This window comes from Chinchilla lanigera, unplaced genomic scaffold, assembly GCF_000276665.1.
Source record: "Chinchilla lanigera isolate Chin_1 unplaced genomic scaffold, ChiLan1.0 scaffold00101, whole genome shotgun sequence".
Classification (NCBI taxonomy): domain Eukaryota; kingdom Metazoa; phylum Chordata; class Mammalia; order Rodentia; family Chinchillidae; genus Chinchilla; species Chinchilla lanigera.
The window spans coordinates 3452408-3464769 of record NW_004955502.1 but is presented as its reverse complement, the minus strand read 5'-3'; the positions used below and the strand labels follow the sequence as shown (position 1 = coordinate 3464769).

At 39.9% G+C, this 12362-nt stretch overlaps 1 protein-coding gene across 8 annotated transcripts in view; it reads right to left on the bottom strand.

The window, feature by feature from the left end:
* The window catches only part of Dst (dystonin), a 434906-nt gene that overhangs the window by 146054 nt on the left and 276490 nt on the right, over positions 1-12362 (bottom strand). For 7 of the 8 annotated variants that reach the window (XM_013505819.1, XM_005406890.2, XM_013505822.1 and 4 more), the window contains 3 exons: positions 4514-4642; positions 2064-2152; positions 910-1045 (listed from right to left, as the gene is read on the bottom strand). In XM_013505819.1, the coding sequence (XP_013361273.1) occupies positions 910-1045; positions 2064-2152; positions 4514-4642 (354 nt within the window). Of the gene's footprint in view, positions 1-909; positions 1046-2063; positions 2153-4513; positions 4643-4744; positions 7719-8239; positions 10964-12362 lie in introns of those variants that run through there. The other variant, XM_005406893.2, reaches the window with a different exon arrangement.

Below are 12362 nucleotides of genomic sequence, written 5' to 3'. Positions count from 1 at the left end.
GCACAAGTGATCTATGTCAGTGATCTATTCAACAGCACAGGATGTGATAAAAGCTTTGAAACAACATGCATCTGTGAATTGAAAACTTCATATCGTGTACATTAACAAGGTTAGTGAAGACACAGCAGAGTGGATGATGACAATGAGAGAACAGAACACACACCTAGAAGGCAAGTCATGCTTTCTGTATTTGCGTGAGATTAATGTCTAGTGACATGAAAGAGAGAATCAAACCCCATGCTACTGATGTTTACAGCATACTACTTCAAAGACACTAAAAATTAAGGAATGAGAAAAACTGCTACCTACTCCCCAAATGTGACCATTATGCAGAAAGTATTCTCAGGGGAAATGGAATTAAATAAAAGGAGAACTTTAAAAACACTGAATATTATGTTTGGCATGTTGATATGCACTGCCAAGTTGAAAAAAAAACTTGAAAAGATGCCTATTTTAAAAAGATATGGGGGTACCTTCACTATAATATATGGACTCATATTACTTGAGTAACTCTCATGGGTATCTCTGAAAATCAAACAAACCCCATAGCATATAAATGTCACCATTAGAGATGACCTGCATATTTATCATAAAACGCCTACTAACATATTTTATCATAAAATACCTACTATAGCAGAAAATGGCTTTTAAACAAGAGAGTTAGAGAAATGAATCATTCTTTCTTTACCATGCAAGGCAGAGATTAAGATGTCGTACAAGCTGATAAACAGCAAGTATAAGATTGCACTTAATAAATGACACTGAAATCTCCAAACATGTAAATAAACTTTGTCCATATTTTATCTATGTAAAAAACTCAAGGTAATATATTATTGACATAGGTCATCTCCATAATCATGCAATAACTAAGTTTCTTGAAACAGCCTCACACTTAATAAATAACATTACCTTCTCCTCTATATTTATATCTCCTGAGGTTTGTGATTCTTCCAGTTGTTTTAGACATTCACTAAATAATAAATTATATCCTTCTTGAAGAGTTTTCACTTGTTTTTCTAATTCGTTTCTTTCTTCATCTGTCATTCTAAAATAACCAGAAAGTATGAAAAAGAATAAATGCTCATTTTCTAGTACAAAAATTATATATTAGGCCTGATGACATAATGAGATGATCTCAAAATACAGCTCAGGTATAGTACATACTGCTCAGGTCATGGAAAATTAAGTATGGCCCTAAAAACATCTAGGAGTCTTTCCCTTGCCTGAGAAAGGGAATGAAGGAAAATGTTTGAACTAATATATCCATACCTCTCCAACACACAAATTTCCAGAATAAAAACTGCTGTTATCTGATGAGGAAAGAACCTACTGTTAATCCCATCATGAAAAGGGGCAATAAGGGGGCTGGGGATTTAGCTCAGCGGCAAAAGCGCCTGACTGGCAAGCGCAAGGTCGTGAGTTCGGTTCCCGGTGAAACAGCCTCACACCGGAAAAAAACAAAAAAAAAAAAAAAAAAAAAAGAAAAGGGGCAATAAAGTAGCATTTTTCAAGAAAATACTACTTTAAACTGAAGGATAAAGAGATGCTTACAAGGAAGTCAACAGATTCTCTAAACTACAATCCAAACCCATTCTGGAATAATCCTAATGAGGATGTTCAAAAAGAGTTTAAGATAAGCATGTTCCTTCTCTGAGTCACTGCTTAAAATATAGGAAGTTTCTTGTAAAAAGCAGAACCAAAATACAGTATGAAAAAGTACAGCAAGAATAAGGCACATATTTACACACATTTTGCACAAGGCGGTCCCACAGGGCACTACTTAGGCTTGGAGGCCTGGCTTGGCTCTCACCTCTGCCACTCACTAGCTACTACTTTTCACTTCTCGGAGCCTGTTTCTTTTTCACTAATATATGTGGATAGTAGGCACATTTTTAAGTTGTGCTAGAGTAGTAAGACATTATTAAGTTTATATACTTTATATTAATTGCACTTACAATTCCATTTTTATAATCTCAATTAAAATTTACCACCTTCTGCCTTGCTGACCATTTTTAAGAACACGTCCCTAATTCTGATGAAAGAGCTGATGAAAATCAACATACTTGTCTCCATGTTTAGCCAAAAACAGCTGCATGTTCTGAAGTGCTTCAGATAACTGTTCCTTCTTGGTTGATAATTCCTCACTGGAAATCTGTAAGGTAAAGAAGGTACTTCAACTCTTCCTTCAAAAAGACAATATTAATCCTTTTAAAAAAATTAATCAAGTTTTAATCAAGACTCAAATGATGGGTCTACTTTCTTGATGATTCAGATTAATAACCTATCGGTAACTGGCAGGTACTGGCCTGGCTGAGAAGAGCGCTTTACTTCCAACGTATTATTGACAGACGCGGCGCTCTCTACCCTTAACACCATCATTTTCATGAGCAACAAGTATTCAGCGCTATGTGTGTTCTTGCCATTGCCCAGCCCAACCATGAATAAATGTGGCCTGAATCCCTAGGGGGCCAGAAGTTCAGCCACGGCCCAACATCATCCTTGCACATCACAGTACTCAAGAAGATCTGTGAACACGGTATGTCATCTCCAAAGAGTATTTTTATTTCCCTTTGTTTTTTTTTTTTTTTTTTTTGTCTTTTTGAGACAGGGTCTCACTATGCAGTTCAGGCTGGCCTTGAAGCTCACTTTGTAGCCCAGGCTGGTCTAGAACTCACAACAATCCTCCTGCCTCAGCCCCCCCGCCCCAAGTGCTGGGATTACAGGCATGCGCTACTATAGTTCCTAAATACAATGTTCCTTTTAAAAAAATGGTGGTGAAAGTGTTATTCTACAGTCTGCAGACAAAATCAAACAATGCTAAGACCCTTGCTTATAAAAGCCACTTTAGAGTCAGAGAAGTAAACTGATCTGCTGGGGAAAAGCAAGAGGCTGCAGTAACACTTTCTCCTAACCCTCGGCATATCATTTCTGGATCTGTATTTCAGGAATTGCAGTTCTTTTGAATGAGCAGAAAGGAGTAGAAACAATGGGCCAATGATGACATACTCCTGTGTGTACTACTCAGAGCCAACCTGAAGTCTAGTTTTCATGGTTACAAGTAATCATGAGGCCATAGGGAATTTTGGATGATATATTTAAATATATCAAGTTTATTGCCTAAATTTTCTTTAACAGAGATACCATCTGGGGTTCTTTGGAGAGTTATAATTAAGGTCACATGCATTAAAAAGTACATGTCTACTTTTGTGTCTCAGGTCTAAATCTGAATTAGTAATGCTCTGGAAGATTTGAAAGTACAGAATGCAAAGCTACCAAGGGTTGATATCCACGTTCCTGCAAAGAAACATTCTCCCAAGAAATCTGTGGTAAGTAGCATGTGGCTATTTTAGTTGTTTTCCTATTTGATAGAGAAAAAGGAAGATGTTTTAAACTAAATATCTGCAATAAATTACTCTCAAGTTTTTGAATTCAAAATTCCAAATGCAGATGCTTTCAAATTTCTCCTTTCTTCCATATTACATATAAAGTAGGACTGAGAATACAGCTTTACCTCATTTGAACAGTATCGCAAGAAGATAGCCAGGTCTATAAACTTCTCCAAGAGAACTCCAGGTAAGGTACATCACAGACAAAAATTGGACAAGACAGGAATGTCTTCTGTTTAATCATGTCAACAATGGCAGGTTTAACTGATGGCAAGTGACACTGAGGCAGTTAGAAGAGGGCCTAAATACGACAGCCCCTGAAATTTCCAAGTATCAGGCAGGGACAGGAGCAAAGTGTCAGAAAAGTATTTAATCCTCAAAGGTGTGAGAGAGAGGCTTTATATTGGTGGAAATGTTTTCCTGTAAATACAGCAGCAATTTCTACCATCAGCAGCTCTATTAGAATGATACCATAACTACCTATGTCCTGAAAGGCTCCAGGGTTACAGTCCAAAGACATCACAGAGCAGTAACACTACACAGAGCTGTTGCCACCTAACTAATACTGAGTAGTTGGGAATCAAAAATAGCCCTCAGGACTGAAGAACTCCAGTGGGTAAGGAAAAGAACCTAAAATCTCTACTGATTGACTGCAGATACTTCCTTATCGAATAAAAATGATCCAGAAACGCACATTTGAAGTTATTACTCCAAAATGTTAATGCCCTAACTGGTATTTGCATTGTTCTTAGCTTTCCTATTTCCATCTGTAAGAGCGAGACTATGTATCTCACGAGATGGAGCACACGGACTGCTCTAGACACGGAACAGGATGACAGCTTCTCGGTGATTCCTGCCACAGGCGTCAGCGAGGGACGCCTCTGGGGAAGGCAGTACTGTTAGTGTGCTAACTGTATAGCTCACACACACGCCTCATGCTGCGGAATCGGGGACACCTTTTTTGGCCACATGCTCACTGTGCTTCTTTGGCCAAGTTGTCTAACCGTTCTGGTTTTTGTAATAACTGCCTATAAAAATTACAGGAAAGAATTTAACATTGTGCTAGGTGGACTCTACCAACTCCGTAAATTCCACCCACTATTATTAACCAGGACCTCTGTGAATACCTTTTGCTTAGAGAAGGAAGATTTTCCAGCCTTCTCGCCATCTCTCAATGTCTTGCTGATATTTGATACCCATTTCTGCAATTCTTTGGCTTTTTCAATATGCTCTTTCTTTTCTTCTTCCAGTGATTTCTGACAGGTGTGAGTTGGTTTAAAAAAAAAAAGACACATTCCAGTAAACGACTAAGCTATTAAACTGATCTCACCACCAAAATAAAAAATATAACAATGTTCTTTCCATCACACACAGGTTATTGAGATATTTTATTCATTCACTTAACCATGTCTATGATATCACACAGAGGATGTATTTCCAAAATATTCAGAGTAGCACAGAAAGCCATGACAAACACTCTTTCTTTCCTCACTGGTCTAATCTCCCAGGAGCTCCCGAATATGACAAGTGAAGGAACTCAACTTTATTCCTGAGGCCCTAGAAGATCTTGGATGACTGCCTTTGCATTAGCATCACAATCTGGATTGTATGGACAGAGAAGCATCAGGCAAGAAAAAACTGAGCGCATCTACCCACAAACACACAGAACAAGGAAAACCCCTTCCCCTCCCCTAACACACAATACAGTCATAATGTTGGCTTTTTATTCCAGAGTCTCAACTAGAGATGAGAAATTACAGTGAACATTTAATATGTAAAGAAAGTTATTATACAAAAACAAAACATATTATGTTTCCAAAGCAGGATCCAACACTGCAGCCTCAGGAATGAGGGAATGGATTCACACGCTTTCCTCTGACTCCACGGCGCTTTGTGAGGTGCTCGTTCAGCAAGCACAACACATCATCCAATAATGGGAACACAAAACCTGCGCTGAATCCGTGCAGGAAAGGGAGGTCTGGAGAAATGACGCCTTGAACATGCTGACATTCATTAAGCTTATTCCACATTGTAGGTAAAACATGATTTATTTTACTTTATTTGAGATAGTTTCGCCATGTAGTTTAGGCTGGCCTCAAACTTGTGGCTGTCTTCTTACCTCAGCCTCTCAAGTGCTAAGATCACAGGTGTGCACCACCACACCCAGCAAACATGTTTATTTTAGTATGGGTAAGATTCAAAATAACTATTCTCAAAGCTAAATTGAACCATTTTAAGGATAGCAATGTTTTTGTTGTTTTCAATTAAAAATTATGCCTTTTGAGCAGTGAGCGATTTGGAACTTTTGAGAAACAAACAGCGCTTTGAGTCCATTGCATAATTCCTAGACCACACATTTAGTCAGTTCTACCTGCTCTGAACAGATGGCACACACCAGCCAGCATGGCTTTTTCCATAGTTAAACACATCCTGCTAGGAAGAATAGTAGAGGCTAGAAATTCCTGTCATCAAAGGTTCAGACACTTCTATCAGTTTAAGTCCCGTGTGGAAATCAAAGTCAGCTTTTTCTAAGGCTTCCTTGTAAGTCAGCTTTCTTTTGGTCTGGGGGCATATTATGTTTCTAATGTATGACTTTTGATCTTTGAGTCTGGTGGCGATGAGCACATCTATAATACCTACTTGGAGAGCCGCTTCTATTGACAACCTAGAGCGAGCCTGCGGGTCTATCAAGCCCCCCGTCAGGTACTGAAATTCCAGGCACCGACTTCCTAGTTCCTTACTAATGATATTGGCATTTACAGCTTCCACCACCGACATCACTTTGTTGGTGACTGGATGGCCAACCCCTGTGATCACTAACTCACACTGTCGCAGCTGCTGGGCAAAGCCCTCATCAACAAGGCCCATACGCAGAGCTTCAGCCACCCTGTGCTTCTTGCCTGTTAGGGGATCAATGATCCCCCCTGTACTGACTTGGGCCTCCAAGCATCTGAGGGCAGTGATCCGGTCCACCAAATTTCTTCGAGAAGCCTTCAGTAAGGAGATCCTCTCCCCACTCGAAGTCAGCCAGTAGCCTGCAATAGGACTATGCAAATCCTTCTTGGGAACTAACCGGCTCAGCAAAGAATCAGCAAGCTCTGTAAGTGTGATGAGGCCTTCCTGATAGTTTTTGACCAAAACTTTGTCAATCGTTCCCTGCTCTATAGCATCATTAATATTAAACTGTAATCCTGTCTTGGTGTCTATCAGTATACGAGAAGGCTGCCCATAGGATTCAAAAAATGTGGCTTCCTTCCACTGATACTGCTGTCCTGACAGTTCCAGATAAATGCTTTTGTCAATTAGATTTCTCTGGTAAGCCTCATACGCACTCAGTTCTGCTCCTGTTTTAATATCAACCACAGAAATTTTATGAGTTTTCACTACACTGAGATTAGAAATGTCCCTTTCCCCGAACGGCAACAGAAAGCACTGGCAATCTACATCGAATACACACATTCGCAACAATTCTGAGTAATACAGAGCTTGCTTGTTATTAGGATTAGGAAAAACTCTGGTGTTGCTGGACGGCTCGTGCAAAAACTGCAGGATGGCATTATTTAACAAGCCCAGCTGTACAGCAACTTCTGGAGGGACGCGGATGCCTCTCACAGGGTCGATGATGCCCCCACTGGCCATCTGGGCCTCCAGGATATGTTTACCTTTTTGTCTGTCAAGCATTCTATTTTCCATGGCTTGGAATACTGAAAATGTCTTGGACGAATAGGAATATCCCAAGGCCGCCTTCTCTGCCTCAAGGAGCCTGATTCTGAATTCAGGGTCAACCACCCCTTTAAGAACTGCATCTTCAACCGAGTATGTCTGACCTGAGATGGGATCGATTATAAAACCGGTTGCAGCCTGAGCTTCTAAAAAGGCCAAAGCCATCATTTTGTCTATTATGATTTTCTTGGCTGCTGACACAAATGAAATTTTTTCTTTTGTAGACTCTAGATAAAGCCCTGCAATTGAGGTGGCTTTGGTCAAAAACTTGCTAAGACTGTTCTGAACTTCTTCAACTGTCTTCAGCCCAAGTCTGAGCTGCTCAACGGTTCTCATGTCCAGAAGCTTAGCTTCAACCAACTGCCTGGCAGTCACAGTGTGCCTGAGGCCCTGGAATGTAAACTCATCATCCCTCACTGGACACAAAGGATTGCCATCAATGTGCTGGGAAGTCTCTGCTTCTGAGTCTTTCCTAAGGAAATCTCTCCCGAGTCCACCAGATGTTCTGCACCCTTCCGGCATCCATTCTTCAGCACTGGAAACCGGGTTCTTTTCTTGTTTTAATGCTGTGACTTCTGTATGCATATCATACTGCTTATTCTTAACTATCTGCAACAGGAATTTTTAAGATGTTAAAAGTCACCTAAAGAATTTATGTCACTTAATCCATTCTCAATCTAAACACAATTCCTCAAATTATTAAAATACCCGAAGAAAAGAAAATTTTCGGGTGGAGTTTCAGCAGTAAGTAACATTATTTTGAAAGCCTCAAGCTTACTTTAGATGATAATACAATTAAAGATATTAAAATGGCATGACTGAGATGAAATTGGGTCACACAATAAGTTGATAGTTAAAGTTAACTGCGTGGTTCTTCTAGCTTTTTTTTAGAACCACAGTTTTAAAATATACATTTCCATAGATATAATAGGATACTCATTAGATCTGTATTTCATCTCAAACATTCACACATACAAGGATAATTTATAGAAAGCTACAATATTATGGTCCTCTCTGAAGTAGAGAGCCAAACATACTCAAAATAGTTAAAAATTTCATAGAGGAGACCAAAGAAATTAAACAAGAAACTCAACAGCAGTCAGCTGGTAAGGGTTTAGAACAGAGTATACCTCCAAGGGAGTCAAAAGCTTCACCAATTCCATCTCATGTTTGTCATCTTGGTACCTAACAGGTGGTCTGGAGTTGTGCAGGGCTTGATCTCTCATCTTCTCTATTTCTGATAATCTTGTAATAGGGTTTGTCTCATCAAAAGTTATCTGTAACTCGGTGCTTGTTTGAGTAAAATACTCTGAGTAAGACTGCTGGCTTTTCTCTCTCTCGGGTGGAGCCCCTGGTAGCCGGAACTGGACTTCCTTTGGTACTTGTTCACCAACTCGTTGCTGCCATTTCTCTCCCACCTGCTGTGGCTCTTGAGGCCATCTGAGCAGAGGGCTCCCTGCACTTGGGTGAAGGGGTCCCGTGCTCCTGGAGGGGAGCTCTCCAGAGTGCTGTCGCTCCTGCATGCTCCCCTCGAAGTCCGGTGTGTGGGTACAGTCTTTGCCAATGTTCTTTTTCTGGATTTCACATTGGAGCAAAACTAAGTGATGTTCATGCTCCTTTATCTGCTGGTCCATTTTCTGCTTCAGCTTTTCAACTTCACTTTTCTGGGCCATCAGTTCACCTTCCAGTTTCTGGCATTTCTGGTAATGATTTGCTTCCACATGCTGCCCTTGCTGCATTTGTTCACGGTATCGTTGGAGCTGTCTTTCAAGTTCTTTAATATTTGTTTCACAAAGCTTAGCATTCTCTTGAGCCCTGCAGTTTTCTTGTTGAAGAGATGCAAAGTCAAGTTTAATACCTGATATATCATTTTCGGTGATGACCTTGGACTCCATTAACTTTTCCATTTTTTTCCGAAACTCCTCTGCTGAACGTTTGAATTTATCAGACTCTTCCTGAAACAGAACCATCTTTCTGTGGGTCATCTGCTCTTCAATGGTCTTTAGGTGCAGTTCATCTTGAACCTTTTTTAACCTGTCGTTTAATTCTTGCACTTGCACTTGCTGCAGCTGAGCTTTCTGCTCACCGCGTCGCTTTTCCTCTTTGGAAGCATTCAGTTCAGCGCTCAGATTTCTAACCTCTTTCTCCGTGTTCTGGATGATAATGTTCTGCTGGTCACATTTCTGCTTAAATTCACTTACTAAATTCTGACTTTTGGCCAGGTCTTCTTCCAAGCTTTTAATTTTTCTGTGGAAATCCTGTTCAGCTTTTGTCTGTTTATGTAAGTGTTCATTTGTATTACGCAACTGATCCTTAAAACCGTCGGCCTGGGTTTTCAGCACTTCACATCTGTGCTGGATGGCTTGTTTCTCTAAGACTACGTTCTTTGATTCCTCCTGAATTCTCCGCATCATCAGTTTGGTTTCATTATTCTGCCTAGTAAGCTCATCAACTTTTTGTTTCAACATTTCTGCACACTCATTACTTTTCTCCAATTCTTCATTGAGCCTCTGAATTTTATCATTATTTTCTTTCTCAGCTTTGATATTTTGAAGCAATTGCTCGTGGCTTTTCTCAAACTCTTCTTTCAGATGATCTGATTTTCTCTGGCAGAGTTGCCCTCTTTCATTGGAGAACCCCTTCTCATCCTGAGCAGAATGAACTTGGGAATTTAAATGGTGAATGTCTCTCTCAGCTACAGCACGTGCCCTGGTGATCCTGTCTACTTCTCTTTGTAGTTTCCCTTTCTCATGATGGAGAGATTCTAATTCTAACTGATAACTGTGTTTTATTTTCTTGAGATCATTTGCTTCTTGCATCACTTCTTCCGCTTCATCTGTGGTTTGGTTCAGCTGCCTACTAAGTTCTCGGAGTTGCTGAGAATACCCCTCCTCTACTTGATCCTTCCTTTCCAACTCCAACTTAAGACACTTTAGGGCACTGTTTGTTTTATCCAGTTTCTCTTTTAGCAAACGAGCCTTCTCCTCAGACGAAGTCTTCTCAAGCTGGAGAGCATTAAGCTCATACTTTAGCTCTCTCACATCCCTCTCAGCCTTTCTGTTGGCGGTGGTCAGCTCATCCACCTGCTGTCTGAGCTCTTCTGCCTTCTGCTTGTCACGCTCCTTCTGAAGACCGTCTACTCCCATGCAAGACACAGCCTGTGCTGGCAATGTATTTTCTCTATATGAGTAATGAATTTCATTTATTTTTCTTCTTGCTTCCAATTCAATTTTTTGCTTTTCCTTCAACTGTTTCTCTGCTACCTGTCTTTGAAATGCAAGATCTCTTTCCATCTGCTTCACCATCTTCAAGAGTTCTTCCTCACTGTCTTTCTTTCTTCTTAATTCTTCCATTAACTTATTTTTTTGTTGCTCCAAATCATTCAGATTGGAATCTTTCCTTTTAAGATGGTCTTCCAGTGTTCTTCTGGTAAAGGTGTTTTGTTCTAACTGATTCCGAAAATTCAGGAGGTTTGCTTCCACGGCTGCTCTTTTGGCCTCGGCCTCCAAAGTGAGCTGCCTCACCCGCTCCAGCTCCTGTTCTGTGGCTTCCTTCTCCCTCACTATGGTCTCCAGTTCCCTGCGGTACTGCTGGGCCTCACTTTCAGCCCTAGTCTTCTGCAGAGCAATGTCTTCTACATTCCTCTGTTGCTTTCTCAGCTCAACTTCTGCAGCCTCTTTGATCTTTGGAAGTTCTTCTTCTACTCGAGACTTTTGCTTCTTTAGTTCAGCTACCATGTTTTCCAATTCATTTATCTTTCCAGTAAGTTTGCTATTCTCAATCACTGTTGCTTTCTGACGCTGAAGCAGATCTGTATATGCCCCATGTTCAGAAGTCTCCTTACATCTTTTCATCTACAAGAGATGTTTTCAAAGTCAAACCTGTTCTGTTCAAATTAATTTACAACAGCTGAAGCAATGTCCTTCTGAGTACTTACAGAGCCAAGTGAACCCAAAACGGAGCAAGCACCACCACCACCAGCAGCAGCACCACATTCTTTGTACAGGAAGCTTCAGAAAGTCAGCGGCAGCAGACAGAAAACCTCCACTATGCATTTTCTGAAGAGTCTTTTTTTGTCTCTCAGGAATAATTTCATTTTTAGAATTATCTAACTCATGCTTTTATAATAAGAAAGGGCCCTACAAAACACGTAGCATGACTCCAACCCTTCACATTTTAGGAAGTTGAGAGGTTAAATAATTTTCAAATTCACACAATGGGTGACAAGGACAGTAACACGTTTACCACAGTGCTCTGTCTGCTTTTCTGAAAAGGCTTCTATCCACTGAGAAACACACACAGATTTCAGATACCAAGTACCACAAAAGAATTCAGTTTTTAGCAGCTAACCCAAAGGATGCCTAAAAAGATGCTTACATTTCCATGTATTATAGTTAAAAATTCAAAATGGAGAACTTCAGAACAGAGAGCCAAATTCAGGAATAATATGTAACCTGGGGAAGGAGGAGATGACATAAAACTTGAAAATTCTCAAGTTAAATTTCTTGTTTACACTTGCCACATGATGCCAATTATAATAATCGAAAGTGCTAATGCAAAGGCAGCCCTTGTCCTGAGGGTGGAGAATCTGCGCTTGATATACTCACACGTGTGGTAGTTGATGTTAATGACTTGTCTTCTGTGACTCCACCTTGACCAATACTTCTAGATACCCCACAAATACAAAGATAGTTGTGAATACAAATTTATTTTAAATATACTCAAGGATTCATTTCCAATTATTAAATGAAATATAGGAATTTTTAGCTCACTGATGTCATAATCTCAGCTAGGAGGAGTCTACTTCACACTGACAGACCTACTTAATCAGGATTGGTTCTAATGACAATGCAAAATGACTTACTAGTATATTGTAGTTTAGTATCATTGACTCAAAATCGCCATCGCTGGCAATAATTTAAACAGGAGCAGAGAAAGTGTTTTAGATAGCAGGTCTGATTTCATTGAGCTGCTTTGGTAAATTTCCAGGATTTAATTTATATTATAGACCAGTGATGGCAATCCTTTTAAAGCTTTCAATGATAACAAATAGCAGACTATGGAACATGTGCTGTAGGTTTGCAACCACTGTTACAGACCACACTATTATTTTCACTTCTTTAATTCATTGTCTTCCAGTCATTTTGACAAGAATTTCAGTCTTTTTGTTTGCTAACCTAAACGCAGTTTTCTTAAGAATTCACACAGAAACATCAAATCATAACGTGCTGTGCTCAAGGCACTATTTACTTT